Here is a 17,792-nt window from a genome sequence, read left to right on the forward strand (position 1 = left end):
ATGAATATTTTTAATGAATTAAGAAAGCTTTTAATATTTTTTTTAAATGTACTAGAGATTAAAAAAAACGTTTATCTTATTTTAACTTAGGGGACTTTAACTTGCCATTGTCTGATCGCTAATACAATATGCTGCAATACTTCAGTAATACATCATATTGTATTTTTGCATGCATCCTATTTAAAGGAACCTCTCAGCAACTTTGAGCCCCATAAACTACATTATGAGGTTTAAAGGGTTGAGAATAGGGAGCTGCTTTTTATGCTAATCAAATTCCCCGTTGCGGCTTAATATCCATGGCAGGCATGGGATCCTTTACAAGGTCCCAGGCTGCCGTGGCGCTCAAATGACGCCCCACAATCTCATTGTGGATGTGCTATTGGGGGAAACCGAGGGATCCACCCTTCCTCTGTCAGGCCCTTTAAATGCAGCTTGTCTGTAATATACCTGTTGTATCGCTACTGTCAGTATGGTACCAAAAGAGTTACCAGCCTGAATCAGACTTATCTCTGATCTGAGCCAATGCAGCCAATATGTCGGCAGTCAATGCCAGCTGATGTCCGCCGATTGTGTATCAGGCTCAGCTTCCGTGTGTGTTTTTAAATCTATAGAGGTCAAAATTCTGATAACATTAATTTCCCAATATATCCTGATACAGTGCACCAAACGCCCTGTGTAGTCAGAGAGGTAAATGATGAAATCCTGTCTGCCCCTAGCCAACACTAGAGGGAGCTTACTGCATTCTGGGATTTGATGGGACTTGGGTTTTGATAACCTATCCTCAGGATAGTTCATCAATATTAGATCGGTGGGTGTCTGCCACTCAAGACCTCCGGCAATCAGCTGATTGAAGAAGTCATTGCACTTCCTCTCAGGCCTGTGATAACACGTTCATCGATCACATTGCCTTAAACGTAGCTCAGTCCCATTCAAGTGAATGAGACTGAGCTGCTATTACCAGGCACAGCCACTATAAAACGTACAGCGCTGTGCCTGGTATTATACAGCCAAATGACAGCAGCATTCACTCGAGCGACACGACCACTTCAGTTTATTGGCGAGGATCTCGAGCAGCGGAGCCCCACTGATTAGATATAATGATCACTGTCCTGAAGATAGTACCTCAGTAATTTCGTCCCAGAAAAACCCTTCGCAGCAAATACCGCCCATATCATGCAATGCATAAGTGATTCTCTATTTTCCTGCGGATTCCACACAGACGCCTTCCATTGAAGTCAATGGCAGCCGTCCAAACCGTGGCCCATCCGCAATTGATATTGCAGCCGGGCCACGTATTGCGTAGGAAAAGCAGGAGTTAAAAAAAAAAAAATCGGTACTGCACATGTCCGATGGCGATCATCTGCAGTACAGAAAAGAAAATACAAGTACGCGAGGATGCCGGCTGGATTGTGCTGTGGGCTCCCACATGCGGCCTTACACTAGCTTTGGTACTACATATGCGACTCCCAAGGTTTTCTTCAGTGCATGTGTCAGAATTGCCTTTTGATACAAACAATAGCAGCGCCCCCTTTTCCCGGTGTTACTGCTTCTCAGATGTGACTTCGTTTGAATATATTGTGAATTTTCATTTTACGTGGACAGAATCGCACAACCAGCGAGGGCGACCCAACTGCGCTGCTGGAGAGGAGCACGAAGGGGAGGGAGGGAGCATGATCAGTCAGACTGTGGCCATGGCAATCGCCGGAACGTCCGTACCGCAGCTGACAAGACCCAGCAGCTTTTTACTGACCTCACAGGTAAGTGTGTATTATACTGGGATGAGGACAGGCTGTAAGCTGCGGTCTGTTACTATTTTCTTGACTTCTTCTTTTCAGCCCTCTCGGCAGCATTCAACATTTTCTGCAGAATCCAGCCGCAGCCTCTTAATTTGCCTCCTTTGGGTGTTGAAAAATGCGGATGAGATTGTGCTGCAGAAATGGTTCACCGACCTGTCCATCCTGCAGCTGAACCGTCTGCTCGACCTGCTCTATCTCTGCGTCTCCTGCTTTGAGTACAAGGTGAGTCAATAAGTGGCCCCTGCAGTCGTGTATTGTGTTTGTACTGTAGGGTCTGAATCGGAGGGTCGCTGACCGGAGTGGGTGGGGGGCGGGGATGCAGGGCTGCTGACAACTCCTGTGCTCAAGAACTATTGACACATCATGTTGCCAGGAGGCTTTGAAGAACGTTTCAGTTCTATCAAATTAGAAGTTTTAATGTTCCCTGCACTTGTCCTCCATGCTCCTGTATCTTTGTGGCTCTTCTACACTTTTAAAGGGTTTGTCCCACAAACAAATATTAAGGGGTCACTCTGATGTAAACATATTTTTCATCCTTGCCCCCCCTTCCTTACCTGATTGCTTGTCACACCCTGGAGGTTCCTCTGTGTATTGCAGGCACTTCCATGCAGTGCTTATCAGCCACCATCTTGCAGCACTTTTTTTTAACTTTGTTTCACATCTATCCCATGATGCATCAGCACAGCATTACCTGAGGCTATACCATTTTTGTCTGCTTGGGGAACAGTTTAATTATCCTTACTTTTTATATTCACCTAAATAAGCTACAGCCCAGAAGCATACAGTCATGAGGACGAGCTGTTATCTCCTCTATTATAACTGTGTGACAGGAGCTGTGTGACCATCATCAGTAACTGTGATAGGAGTGCCTTTGTCCCCCTTTAGGTAGTTTTTGTGATGGGTGCATGTAACAGCATCACTCAGACTGTGAACATGACTAGTTACAGACAGCATAAACCCAAGCAGATCTGAGCTGGTTAGAACTCAGGTCACGTGACCATCTGAGGAGAAAGAGGCCCGGAGTTTCAGATAGACAGAGATAACAATGGTAACACTAGCTCATTTATATATACTTGGGGATAGCTACATAATGAATGAATTTTTAAAAAAAATCACTGGAGTGGCCATTTAATTTCTTTTTTTGCATAAATCACACAAACTTTAGGTTCGAACCATTTGAAATGAAATTCTTCTATGTGTAAATATTGCTGTTCCGCGCTTGTTATGGCACCCTTTGGTGTAGCTCACATGTTATGGCAGCCCCTCTGGTGTACTGCATTTGTTTTGGCGCCCCCTGGTGTAGCACTATTGTTATGGCGCCTCTTGGTGTTAAAATACAACAGTTTAAACCTGTAGCAGATCAACACCAACAACAGTGGCTGAATCTGCACCATTCAGGTGTGGATTTGGTTGCTGCGGGTTTTCTGCTGCAGAAAGCCTACAGTAGATATGCTATGCGTGAAGCTGTATGTGCCCCCACATTCCTCCTCCCACCGGGTGCGGATACTCGCTGTACTCCAAGAACTGAACCCCCGGGCACGGGAGGAGTAAAGAATCTGTGCTATGGAAGACTGCATAGACACTCAGCCTCACCGATTTAGACGGCAGCCAGTGTGAGTGTGTTTTTCTGAATTTAACCCCTTCCACCAGTGGGAGTTTCAGAAGCGGGGCTGCGAGGGGCCCCTTCTTCTAAGCGGAGTGTTGTGCTCTGTGCAGTTGCACATCCCAAAAGCTGGCCCTTCATAAACCTATATGAATTTGGTACTGCTGTAATCCTACAGGCCTGCAGAGTAATGTGATCATATTATTTACACCACATGGTAAATGCCTTAAAAACTAAACCCAAATAAAGGCAATATTGCTTTCCCCCCCCCAAAAGAAAATAAAAAAATAGGGTTTTTTTTTTAATTGTTATAGAAAATATTAAAAGTTTTAAAACCCTTTTGTCATCGTCAGTGTAAAAAAAAATCAAAAGAGGAAAATAAGCATATTTGGTACCACTATGTCTGTAAAAGTCCGATCTATTAAAATAGAGCAATATTTATTCCGGTCTTCATAAGAAATGGTGAGAGAAATGTTGTTTTTAAAGTAGTACAAAAATCCATCCATACTAATATTATAAATGCAAAAGTAACGGTTTGTTTGTTACCTGAAGCGATTTTGAGGCAGGGAGATGGCTGGCATCTTGAGGAAGGAGATCGGCTACGTTTTATCCCCAAAATTTATCGAGTTCTCTAGAGAGCGGGACAAGACAGATTTATTTGTTGATGTGCCGTACGGCGAGGGGAAGGGGGTGCACATCATAAGCGCTGCCTATATAAACGTGGAGACATCGCTGCCGCACATATGCCATTAATAAGCTAGCAGAGCTACTCGGTGTCGAACAAAAGACACATTAACATGGATTGAGATTTTAAAGAAAATCTGTGTTGCCCGTAGCAACCAATGACAGCAGTAGCAAAAGATGACAAGACCAAAAATATACATGTTGCAGTTTCTTTTACTTTTGTCAACTTTCTACGTTTCAGTTTACAGGAAGACAAAAATTAGATTTAAAAAAATATATACAAATTCCACGCGGACAAAGTAGCGGGTAACAAGCCAGTAATTCTATAAATCTGCGAACGAAGGGATTATTCTGAGTACAGAATAGCTGCCATGTCATTTTTGCTGCACCGTGTACACTGTAAACACAACAACCCTTCAACCGATTTCCACCCCCCCTCCCCCCCCAAAAAATTGTGCAGTCGTGTTTTTCTGCTTCACCTCACGTAGATTTTACATTATATGGTCCATCAAATGGCATCATTGAAAGCTATAACTCACAAATAACAAGCTTTCATATAGCCATGTCAACAAAAAAGTGTTAAAAAATTGCTCTGTCTCCTGGGTGTTAAAGGGATATTACCAAAAAAAAATTACCACAGTATAGAGGCCAACTTGCTGATCCAACAGCTGGGACCCCCACCGCTCCTGAAAACTGCTCCAGAGTAATCCCGAATCAATAGGGTGGGGGCCACACATGCACAGACATGCGAGTTCCAGGAATTGTTGGCAGGATTTGAGCCTTAGCTCTTATTTCTTATATTTCAGGGCAAGAAAGCTTTTGAACGAATGAACAGCTTAACATTCAAGAAATCGAAAGACATGAGAGCCAAACTGGAGGAGGCCATTCTGGGCAGCATCGGGGCCAGACAAGAGATGGTCAGAAGAAGCCGAGGTCAGCTTGGTAGGTCTGTCCAGACCAACTCTGCCAAGCTTCTTAGGGGTTAAAGCTGTAAAATGGGATTTTTCACTGGGGAGAAAAAACACTTCATGCAGCTACTTCTCAGAATCTACTGGGACAGCTGCATAAATAGACATTCCCTATAATATTAATTTCTCATCCGTATCACTGGGGGATACAGAAGACCTTGGGTATAGATGTTATCAGGGTTGGTCTGTAATTAGGGGGAACAGGGTTTCCAACAAAAACTAAAGTTGTCCATATAACCAGAAAGACAGAAGTGAGAGTGGCTGCCAAAGGTTAGTCATTGTTACATTAACTTGCAGAGATTTTTTATTTTTTTGTGGCGGCCATTTTTGCATAAGCATCAACGAGAAGTGCAGCCATATTGGTTGTCACTTTTGAATTAGCTTCTCAAAAACTGACATTTTGTCAGCTTGAAGTGACAATTTTATCATCAGTTCCTAAGAAATGAATTCTGACAGCGGCATTTAAATGTCCTGAAAATGGCAGTCTGTGTCCTCCAAGGGTTAAGATGGCCACTATTGTGACCAAAACAAATGGTCACCGTTATGGTCCTTGTAAATTCCGCCACCCAGAGTGGTAGTTCTAGGCAACCTAGTTATCTGCCAGGACCGCCCATTTACAAGAGTGCATTCATCTCTGTTACGGCATCTACAAGTAAATAGCGGAAGGCATAGAAAATCCAGCTTCATCCTCATTTCAGCCATGAGTATAGAATCGAGATCGGGCGATGCAGCCTGATCCACGTAAAGAGCCAAAATATCACTGAAAATATGAAGATCTAAAGTGTAAGCCTTATTAACAATATATATAGAAAGAAGTGGATCCTCAGTCATCTAAACAGATGGGATGCAAACAAGCAAAACCCTAGAGGTGTTGGTGATACCCCGTGGCCGATTAGGGCATATAAGGGGTATAAACGGACGTGTTATATGGTCCTCCTGTGTCCCTTCCGTTTTCTATCCCGACACACCTAGTCTACCACGTGTCTGTGTTTCACCTGTGTAGGTCACTGCAGACCAAATATATGTTATATTTTAGATCAGAATGTTTTTAGTAATTGCATATCTTCGTTACACATTCTGCCCGTTTTTGACACATTTTTACTGTTTTCTTCTGTGCGGTATAGGAAAAAGGAATCCTTATGGAAAGCATCAAAAATCTGCTGTTGACGGATCTACAGTTCTTATCATTTGTTAAGGCTGATTTAGACATAACGATTTTCGCTCAAAAATCATTCAAAGCCGTCTTTTGAGCGATAATCGTTGTGTCTAACTTCACTGACATCCTGCAGTTTTCGTTAGGGAATCGCTGATCGTTCTGATAGGCAACGATCAACCTTATCAGGAATTCACAGCAGCATACAGCTGATACTATTGTTTCTGCTGTATCCCAATCACTGAAGACAGGTGGGGTATGAAGAACACAGCTGTCCAGTTGTGTTCTTCATACCCCGCTCGGAGCGCTCAGCTGTATAACAGCCAGGCTCTCCGAGCAGAGAACAGCTGGATGCAGAAGACAAGCGGTCCCGCTTGTCTTCTGCATCCCCCACTCGGAGCGCAAAGTAATCGCTCAACATTTGAGCGATCACCTTGAGCTTATAAAGGCACACAACTAGTAGCGCTCAAAAGTCGCTCAAAAGATTTTTTTGAGCAATAATCATTGTTAAACCAGGTTTTAGTGTCCTGCTGCGAGTAGGCTGTCACTCTGATTCAGGTGTTCCCATGTTAATCATCCCAGCTGTCTTGGATAATAAAGGCAATGATAATTAGAATAAAGCGAAAGCCTTAGTAAGCGCTGTCAGCGGCAGCTTGTTGATCCAGGTACTCAGAAAAAAAATTCTGCACTGATCACAGTAAGCATTAAAGTAAAAATAGGTAAAATCTGCAAACAAAACATAAAAAGTTTTGCAGCAACCCTAGATTTTATGTTTATTGACTATATTGGTAGATTTCATTAAAGGTGGGGCTTCCTCTTGTGTCGCCCGCTCTCAACCCTCTAAAAACTAATGTTGTTGCTGAGCTCTTGTTGGCCTCCAGGAAGGCTGCTGTATTAATAGCTGGAGGTCTAGAAGACTTTCTAAGAGTTGTAAACAACTTATAGCAGATTGCGCGAGTTTTTTATCTCCTCGGCGGCTCTGATTTAGTGCGCAGCACGGAGGTAAATTAACGGCCTTTCGTGCCCTGCAGATTTATTACACATCCTGTTGCGCTCTCCACCTGAAAACGCTGAGCAAGCTCCATTTTTCTTGGCAGAGAGGAGCCCGTCTGGAAGTGCTTTTGGCAGCCAGGAAAACCTGCGTTGGAGGAAGGAGATGACTCACTGGAGGCAAAACACAGACAAGATGGACAAGTACGAATTTGGTCACTGATGTCACATGTTGTCATGTTGTCTTAACTTTTTTACTTGCCAACTTTCTTGAGAAGGAAAATCAGGGAAATTTGAAGAGTTACAAAATATTTCGACTTATGCCCCACCCATATATATAGAGGCCACTCCCACTATCCTCCAGAATTTGAATTCTAAATGGTGGTAAATATGACCCCTTTTGACACAATTCAAAATACAGACCCCCAAACCAGACACGCTAAACACATATAGGCCACAGACTGGACTCTAAATAAGAAATGATTCCAGCCCCCCCCCCCATAGGGTTTCCCAGGAAGAGATAAATATTTCAGGAGTTTCCCTTTTAAATAAAGTTTGTAAGTCACTAATGGAGGAAACCTCAACCTCAGAAAACTTTTCACACTTGTTCACATGTGCTGACATCTAGTGGCCAAAGGGATGACATTGCAGACTGATCCCAGCAACCTCTGGTTTTGCAACCTGCAGTAAATATTTGTCACTTCATTATCACTTGTAGCTATGAGATCAGTGACATCTCTGTTTTACTGTAGTGGGCTGATGATGTCAGAGGGAAGGCGTAGTTATATGGGAAAGGCCGGTGACATCACTGCTCACCTCATAACAGCTATCAACCGTAAATAAAGCTTCTGGCTCCTGTGATAACAGGTGCGAGGGGAGAAGATCACGGAGGACTCCCTAAGGAAAGTAATGTACACTGCGCAAAAAAAAATTAACGGAACACTTAAATCACCCATTGGGCATACTGGATGATGCAGGTAGCATAACGCTCACCACGTGTCAGTCATGTGTTCGGTATGAACCTGCTCTCATCTGGGAAGAGAACTGAGCACCAATGGCGGACCTGCCAATTCAAGTGTTCTTTGGCGACTGCCAGTTGCGCTGCACGGCGCTGAGCTTTGTGCACATATCCCATTACAGGATGCCGGGCCCTCATTGAGTCTGTGTAGGACAGTTTGGTCAGTAGCTGCTGGGGCCACTTTGTAGGACCCCTGATGCTGGGATGATGCTTTTCTGTCCTTGTTTAACAGCTGTGTCCTGGTATCTCTTCCATCCTCATGATACTGTGGTGGGTGACACAGCCAACCTTCCTGCTCCGGCATGTATGGATGTGCCATCCTGGAGGAGCAGGACTACCTGTACACCTGATTGGGCTGCAGATAGCGCCTCATGTACCAGTAGTGATAAGGACAGGAGCAAAACGCAGAACTAGAGAAGAATCAGTCAGGAGGGAGAGAGGGATTGTCTCCAGTCACTGTTTGGGGGTTGCTGTTGCCTCTCCAATGGCTTCTGTTGTTGTCATTTTCATTACAATTATAACAACACCAAATTGAAATGATTTTTTAACATGTTTTACTGCTTTTGTACAATAGAGACAATGTTTCTAAAAACTTTTTGTGTGTCACCACATTCCAAGACCAGAGCAGTTTTATTTTTCCATTGACAGAGCTGCACGGGGGCTGTTTTTTGCTGGATGACTCGTTGTTTTTACTGGTGTTATTTTGAGGTTTATATGACTTTTTGATTACTTTTTATTCCTGTTTTTGGGGAGAGATGACCAGAAAATGAATTTGACATTTTCTTTATTTTTTTACGGAACTTACCATGCTGGATAAATAATGTAATATATTATAGTACTGGGATGTTATGGAATTTTGTGTAGTTTTTTTTTATTTTTTTTTATTTTTTCAATATTTAAAGCATATGTAATGGGGTGGAGTGTTTTTTTTCATGTTACCCATCGCTTGGGACGAGGGGAAAAGTCCGGAGAAATCACAGTTGTCCCTAGCTGCCTGCTTTCTTGTCCGCTGCCCCCTTTCTCTGCAGCACATCGCACCCCCTCCCTTCTCTGCACACACACTGAAGATGGGAATACTGAATTTACAGCTGTAATTTCAAACGACTATAACTCCCAGTTCTTTTGGTGCTAGGGACAAGCATCTGGTGTCAAATTAAAGCCAAGTACCACTGATAGAACAAAAGCTACAGCCATTTGAAGTTGAACCAGCTCTGTTCGGCCAAAACTGTTAGGTCTTTTCATGTATAATGAACAGAGCTCATCCTAAACTGTAGGGGAGCTAAAGCGTACCTGAGTTTTCAAGAAGTTTTCAAAATTTATAACCGGTTCTCCTTACCCTCTCATTAGCCACTGTTTGCACCATTTCATGTTTTTTATATTTTGATTTTCAGGTGGGTTCCCCCATTTTCATGCTGCCCTGCTGTTTACAATCCACGTTCAAGCAGGGGGTGTGTCACAAGTCTACCATTCTGCCAGTAGTTCACTGTCCTGTACTTCCATTCCCTCACTTCCCAGCTGTACTGCTCTGTCTCTGGTCCAATCAGCAGGGAGGCAGTATCTGAATACCTGCCCCTCTGCTGTTCCAGGACAATTGTAGGGCAATCAGAGACATTCTGGCCAAAATGATTAGCAGACCCAAAGTGATGTTCACACGTGCTGTGACAGCAGGAGCAGCAGAGGATGTAGAGATTGGTTTACTCAGTGTCTGCAGGTCTGTCAGCCTATGAAGATAGCCCGTCCCCACAGCTAAGAAAACATCCCAGCATTCCAGATACTACAGAAGCTCAATACATAATTATAGGCAGTGGATTGCAGAGGAGCTGGAAGAGTGACCTCTAGTAGAAGCCACTTCAGCCTTGATTTACGGTGGTAAAATAAAAAAACTTTATTGAATGTATATCACAAGATTGATGAGACACATCCAGGCTATTAGATGAGCGGCAGTTGTCTGAAAAGTTAGTGCCCCCTTTAAGTTCCTTTTAAACGATAGGATCCTTTCCTAAAAAATGTAGGTTTACCACCATTAGCAAGTGATCTGCACCTGCCGTTCTCCTCTTCCCCATCCTAATGACTACTTTTGATTGTCTTTCCACATGCGCTGTATATTTAGAAGCCACAAACCCTGCAGGTACAGTTTTTGTACTGTTTCCCGTCTCCATAACAAGCATTTTATGGATTGCCCTGTGTTGTGATAACATGTAGCCTGAGATTTGATGTCGGCTGTTTATAAGTTTAATCATCATTTATTTAATGTGTGATCTGTATTTTCTATATGATGATGAATTATGTTGTCTGTCTTTTATGGATAAAACTCCAGGTTCCCCGTAATGCGTGTTAGTTATAGATGAGCACATTTTTACAGTTTCTGTATAGATCTACAGTGCATAAATAATGGATTCACTGTGTACATACATTACTTATGTACATACATTACTGCTCCTTAGTTACATCCTGTATTATACTGCAGAACTGCACTCACTATTCCGCTGGTGGAGTCACTGTATACATACATTACTTATCCTGTACTGATCCTGAGTTACATTATATATTATACTCCAGAGCTGCACTCACTATTCCGCTGGTGGAGTCACTGTATACATACATTACTTATCCTCTACTGATCCTGAGTTACATCCTGTATTATCCTTCAGAGCTGCACTCACTATTCTGCTGGTGGGATCACTGTGTACATACATTACCTATACTGTACTGTTCCTGAGTTAAAACCTGTATTATACTCCAGCGCTGCACTCACTATTCTGCTGGTGGAGTCACTGTGTACATACATTACTTATCCTGTACTGATCCTGAGTTACATCTTGTATTATACTCCAGAGCTGCACTCACTATTCTGCTGGTGGAGTCACTGTGTACATACATTACTTATCCTGTACTGATCCTGAGTTACATCCTGTATTATACTCCAGAGCTGCACTCACTATTCTGCTGGTGGAGTCACTGTGTACATACATTACTTATCCTGTACTGATCCTGAGTTACATCTTGTATTATACTCCAGAGCTGCACTCACTATTCTGCTGGTGGAGTCACTGTGTACATCCATTACTTATCCTGTACTGATCCTGAGTTACATCCTGTATTATACTCCCAGAGCTGCACTCACTATTCTGCTGGTGGAGTCACTGTGTACATCCATTACTTATCCTGTACTGATCCTGAGTTACATGCTGTATTATACTCCAGAGCTGCACTCACTATTCTGCTGGTGGAGTCACTGTGTACATACATTACTTATCCTGTACTGATCCTGAGTTACATCCTGTATTATACTCCAGAGCTGCACTCACTATTCTGCTGGTGGAGTCACTGTGTACATACATTACTTATCCTCTACTGATCCTGAGTTACATGCTGTATTATACTCCAGAGCTGCACTCACTATTCTGCTGGTGGAGTCACTGTGTATTGGGGGAATGTCCATGTAGCAATTCTTGCCTCTATGACCAACGTAATTGTAAATCTCACATTGTCCTTAGCGTTAGTTTTTTAATTATGAATCATTTGGGCATCGGATGTGCGGTGACTGTCATACTAACTGCTTTTGCATGCCGGATGTTACATGGAGCACAACATTTCCTGTTTGCTTCTTGTTGTTTGTCTTGTTTTACATAAACTATTTACAGTGGGATTCAATCAAGGAGTAGTAAACCTAAAATCAGGATACAAAGCATTTTCCCTACTGTCACTTATCTGATCTCTCCTTTTTGTCACTATCGACTCTATTGGGGAATTGCAATTTTAGGCAATTCCTTAATATACTGACATGCCAAAAGTCATGGGACAGGAACTAATATCATGTACGACGACCCCTCTAGCTCAGCGAAGTGGAGCAACTCAATGTGGCATTGATTCCACAGAAGACATCTGCAGGGATGTTGAGATGTCTGGATAGCCCCCCACAGCTCCGTGGTAATTGTAGGTACAGGATCTCTTCTTCACATCTCATAAATGCTAAACTGGACTCATATTGGGGAAATGTGCAGGCCAGAATATTCATAGGAACTCTCCAGAATGCTTCTCAGGCCAATTCTGGACAACTTGGACCGATGGCACTATAATCCTGCTGGAGTATCCCATCAGTATGGAGATACATGAAGTCCATGAAGGGCTAACAGAGGCACTTTGGTGTCTTTTGCTCTCATGGAAGCTAAAGAGCGCTGCTCTGACCTCCTGGATACACGTGTGGGGTCTCCTGCATCGCATGTGGGTGTAGTTTCTGTTGAAGTTGTTTCTTTACATACATGAACAGTTCTAGTGATGATCATTAAGCACGTGTGCGGCCACTGCGGGCGGTGATGCCTTCTATGACACTGTGGATCAGGGAGGGTTAGAGCGCTTATGTGTGGAAGAATTATTGTTTCGCTTCCCGTTGGATCGCGGGAATCTGAATTATAATTGATCTGCTGCCAGTGACCGAAAGATGAATGATAATTCGTTCGCTTACCGTTCATCGTTCAGTTTCAGCAGGCATAAAAATCAAACGACTATTTACTATGAATGGAAGCCAGAAGCCGTCGCCGCCCCTCTCTCCGTCTCCTTTTACTGAGCAATCACCGCTCCTGTCTGAAAGCACAGGAGTGATCATCCCTGAGACGACCGTTAGGCACTTTAGCACCTGACAATCGTTCCCTCTGAAAGGCCCTTGAAATGCCCACACAACTTCGGAAATAGTGTCCCATCTGTCTGGCACCCACTATCACTCCTCTTTCCAACTCGATAATTCACATCGCCTTGCCATGAGTGCAAATTGCAGAATCCACACGGGGCACTCACGCGGAAGATCCACAATGCAAGCCGCCCATAGGGAAGCATGGGCGTCCGCACTGGAATTAAAGCATGTGGATTTGCTTTGCAAACCTTTTGGTCCAGAAAACAAATCGCAGCATGCTCCATTTAGTGCAGTACCCACACGGACGGCTTCCATTGAAGTCAGTGGAAGCTGTCCAATCCGCGGCCTGTCAGCAGTGCTAGCTGGATCCCGCGGGAAAGCAGTTATTTTTTAAAAAAAACCTCCACTGCACATGTGCAGCGGCACTACACATATGTAGTGAAGAAAATAGAAGACCCGGACCGGACATGGTCAGATTCTGCTGCAGGCTCCAACATGCGAAATCCGATCCACCCGCGGACATTGAACTTTACACAAGCCGTCAACTAAGGTAACTCCACTTCATCATCAACTTACATACCGCTATCCCACGACTTTTGGCACATCAGTGTGTCTATAAGTGTTGTGAATATACAGAACTGAATTAGAAAATAGACCAAAATAGATTAGATCTCATCTAGGAATGTAACTTTAGTCTATGATGGCTGAGCTTTCTACAGGCATCGTATGTATTAAATCTAGAGTCTGTGAGAAGCATCTCATGGTGTCCCACCAATAGTCCCGTCAGTCTGTGAGAAGCATCTCATGGTGTCCCACCAATAGTCCCGTCAGTCTGTGAGAAGCATCTCATGGTGTCCCACCAATAGTCCCGTCAGTCTGTGAGAAGCATCTCATGGTGTCCCACCAATAGTCCCGTCAGTCTGTGAATGTTATGCGTAGCTTCTTTTTATGTTGTGTTGGTAACATTGTAGGGTCTCTGAAGAGCGCAACGTAACACGTGCTATACGGAGCCGATGACTATGTCCTGCCGGTCTCTTGTGCTTTATGTTATCAGGGGTTCTTACTTTGTCTTTAGCTTGTATGAATATTTCTTCTCTCCCACAACAGGTCCAGGGCAGAACTGGAGCATGAAGCCCTCATAGATGGCAACCTGGCCACCGAGGCCAATCTGATCATACTGGACACTTTGGAGATTGTAGTCCAGGTGGGATGACCTGTTTTTAGGGCGGTTTACATATGTTTTGGATATAGGAAATGCTTATGTGTTGTTGTTTTTCTCCTCCAGACTGTTTCTTTAACAGAGTCCAAAGAGAGTATCCTGGGTGGGGTATTGAAGACCCTCCTACATAGCATGGCCTGCAACCAGAGCGCCCTCTACCTGCAGCACTGCTTTGCAACACAAAGGGCATTGGTTTCTAAGGTATGGTGTAAATTATAGTATAGCCCTCATGATGTCTGCATTCCACCTGCATGCTGTATATGCAGATAACACCTATATAGTTCAGTATGCAATAAATAAGACCCAAGCAGTAACAGGACGAGGGGTGGAATGAGTAGGCAGACGTTATAGTTGCCAAATGAATGGCAAAGCTCTAGTTGGGATCTGTATAGTTAGCGGGATTCTCTGTGTTTCCGCAGCGCTTCCACCCCCCCCCCCCCCCCCCCACTTCGATTACTGGTCAAAGTGGACTTCCCTGCTTAGAAAACAAAGGACCAGAATTGATATTGAAAATCCACCAGTTTTCTAGTTCACACTACACAAGAAAATCGTCTTTTATAATTTACATTTATAATGTGTTTTAGACACTTTTTTGACAAGTTCAAAAAAGGGGCTTGACTTTAGGGAAAGGGGCATAGCCTAAATGTGGCAGAAACTAACAACTACTAGATGGTCCTTTATGCTGACCTATAAGTTAGTGACAAACATGCTGATTTCAGCGGTCTGTCATTTATAGGGTAATTTGCAGTGGGTTTTTAAGAATTTACTGTTTTTTTCTGTATCTTTCTTCTGCTCCCAGAAAGAAAGAATTCCAGATTAGTTTCCGAGGGCCTAGTAGCCCCGCCATCCACCCGAATAGGTAGTATGCATTGTAATAGCTATAAGACTGCCAATCACGGAGTCTGGGCCCGGCTACTAGGTCCTCATGAATAAACTGGACTCCTCTCTTGCTGGTTGCTGCTCAAACATAAGGAGCCATGCTATAAGTTCTTAAACCCCCTGCATATTACTCTATAAGTCACAGAGCGCTGACGTCCGTATCTGTCCCTACGTTATGCTACCCTTAGCGAGGGCAGCATGAAGCACATGGCAGGATCCGTTTAAGTTTACGCTAACTGCAGTATAAGACAGTGTTAGTAAATCTGCTCCATAGAATTTGTAGTCTATATTAGCCATGTTTCACTAAATCTCATCTAGACTGATTCAATAGGAGAAAATGTATATTTTTTTGCAGTGGTAAAAATGTTTTAAATTCATATTAAAAAAAAAAAAAATTTACATTTGTGACCGGCTTTGCATGCAGCAGACAGACCTCGTCATCCTTCGAGCTACAACCAAATACTGATCTCGTAAGGCGAGGCTCTACTTTATATAGTGACTGTTTTTAGAATTCTCATTCTAATTCTCTCTTATTTCTGCTTTTTTGCCCTTTCTCTTCCAGTTCCCGGAGCTGCTCTTTGAAGAGGAGACGGAGCAGTGTGCTGACCTGTGCCTCAGGCTGCTCAGACATTGCAGCAGCAGCATCAGTACCATCCGGTCACACGCCAGCGCCTCGCTTTACCTTCTCATGAGGCAGAACTTTGAAATTGGCAATGTAAGTTCTTCCATCTAGTCCTGTTTTTTTTTTTTTCAATAGCCCCCCCGTTCGGCACGAGACAAACCCGATGCATGTGTTGAAAAAAAAAAACCGATAGTACTTACTCGAATCCCCGCGCTCCGGTGACTTCTTACTTACCTTGCGAAGATGGCCGCCGGGATCTTCACCCTCGGTGGACCGCAGGTCTTCTGTGCGGTCCATTGCCGATTCCAGCCTCCTGATTGGCTGGAATCGGCACACGTGACGGGGCGGAGCTACGAGGACCAGCTCTCCAGCACGAGCAGCCCCATTCAACACGGAGAAGACCGGACTGCGCAAGCGCGTCTAATCGGGCGATTAGACGCTGAAAATTAGACGGCACCATGGCGACAAGGACGCTAGCAACGGAACAGGTAAGTGAATAACTTCTGTATGGCTCATAATTAATGCACAATGTACATTACAAATTGCATTAATATGGCCATACAGAAGTGTATACCCCAACTTTGTTTCGCGGGACATCCCCTTTAAGGGCTCGTTCACATGGCGGATCATGCCGCAGAATATTCCACACAGAATCCAGCTGTAAAACCGGCTATTCTGCCACGGATCCGCACACGTATTCAGCCCTTTCACTGGTCAAAATCTGCATGCAGATTTTCTAGCTGGTTTCTATGTTGCTTTTTCGCCCAGATCCGTACGGAGAGGTGTCCGTAATGCCAGACGATGATTTTGCCCATTGACAAGGCTTTAGCTACATATGGATCTCTGGCAGAAAACACAGCTGAATAGCCATGGATTTCTGCCTTGGCTTGACAGGTGGATCCCACGGCAGAATCAGTCATTTTGAACATGCCCTAAATGTTAGCATGGTCCAATGGAGCTGTAGCTTCCCATGTGAACATACCCTTAATGCTTTTAGAGAGCTCATAATAATAATAATCTTCATGTGTATAGCGCCAACATATTCCGCCGCGCTTACAAAAACACGGGGATACAGAAAGACAAAAATACAAAAACCACGGTTACATGTAGTAATTCTCCATTGGTGAAAATGTTATTAAAGGGGTTGTCCCGCGCCGAAACGGGCTTTTTTTTTCCTCAACCCCCCCCCCCCCCCCCCCCGTCGAGACAACCCCGATGCAGGGGTTAAAAAAGAACACCGCACAGCGCTTACCTGAATCCCGGCGCTCCGGTGACTTCTTACTTACCTGCTGAAGATGGCCGCCGGGATCTTCTCCCTCGGTGGACCGCAGGGCTTCTGTGCGGTCCATTGCCGATTCCAGCCTCCTGATTGGCTGGAATCGGCACATGACGGGGCAGAGCTACATGGAGCCCCATTGAGAAAAGAAGAAGACCCGGACTGCGCAAGCGCGTCTAATTTGGCGATTAGACGCTGAAAATTAGACGGCTCCATGGAGACGAGGACGCCAGCAACGGAGCAGGTAAGTGAATAACTTCTGATAACTTCTGTATGGCTCATAATTAATGCACGATGTACATTACAAAGTGCATTAATATGGCCATACAGAAGTGTATAGACCCACTTGCTTTCGCGGGACAACCCCTTTAAATCTGCTAGTGTCGCACCAGGCTTGACCCTCATAGCCGAATGCTTTACCCCAACTCCCATCTCTGGACCGTACTCCGTTACAGTTCTCCTTTGCCGTTTGATAGCTGCAGTATTTTTCACTGGTGCTCTAACATCCCTTGTGAGTTTGGACATGGCTTGTGCGGCTGATCTGGTTGTTCTCGGAGATGGATTAGCAAAAACTTTGCTATTTTTCTTTTTTTTTTTTTTATAAACTTATTTTTGTTAGCATTTTCACTGGGTACATACATGGCAGATGTTTTAAGAAAATCTATACAGAGTTTTGCATGATATACATTTCTTTTACAGTGATATTACATTGTTTAGGTACTGTCATATGCGTATTTCTCTCTGTAATCTTCCCAATTATTTTGCCTCCAACCCATGTATGATCCGTTCTTATTTCGGTAAAACTCTCTCCCCCAAATATGGTAACAGTTATTAGCAGATTGAAACACACATTGAAATTCAATGCTAATATTAACCATCAACTATCTAATCCGCGGACTAAACCCCGGCGAGTATGTTCCTTTCAGATCAGTCACGATATTTTCAGTGATCCCA

At 43.9% G+C, this 17,792-nt stretch overlaps 1 protein-coding gene across 13 annotated transcripts in view; it reads left to right on the forward strand.

Annotated features, from left to right (window-relative positions):
- The window catches only part of DOCK7 (dedicator of cytokinesis 7), a 162,661-nt gene that overhangs the window by 110,055 nt on the left and 34,814 nt on the right, over nucleotides 1–17,792 (forward strand). For 4 of the 13 annotated variants that reach the window (XM_066597707.1, XM_066597709.1, XM_066597715.1 and 1 more), the window contains 8 exons: nucleotides 1,603–1,757; nucleotides 1,836–2,018; nucleotides 4,890–5,025; nucleotides 7,302–7,398; nucleotides 10,323–10,340; nucleotides 13,950–14,046; nucleotides 14,128–14,262; nucleotides 15,503–15,655. In XM_066597707.1, coding sequence (XP_066453804.1) covers nucleotides 1,603–1,757; nucleotides 1,836–2,018; nucleotides 4,890–5,025; nucleotides 7,302–7,398; nucleotides 10,323–10,340; nucleotides 13,950–14,046; nucleotides 14,128–14,262; nucleotides 15,503–15,655 — 974 coding nt within the window. The remainder of the gene's footprint in view (nucleotides 1–1,602; nucleotides 1,758–1,835; nucleotides 2,019–4,889; nucleotides 5,026–7,301; nucleotides 7,399–10,322; nucleotides 10,341–13,949; nucleotides 14,047–14,127; nucleotides 14,263–15,502; nucleotides 15,656–17,792) is intronic. The other 9 variants (XM_066597711.1, XM_066597712.1, XM_066597716.1 and 6 more) reach the window with 3 other exon arrangements.

This window comes from Eleutherodactylus coqui, chromosome 3, assembly GCF_035609145.1.
Source record: "Eleutherodactylus coqui strain aEleCoq1 chromosome 3, aEleCoq1.hap1, whole genome shotgun sequence".
NCBI lineage: Eukaryota > Metazoa > Chordata > Amphibia > Anura > Eleutherodactylidae > Eleutherodactylus > Eleutherodactylus coqui.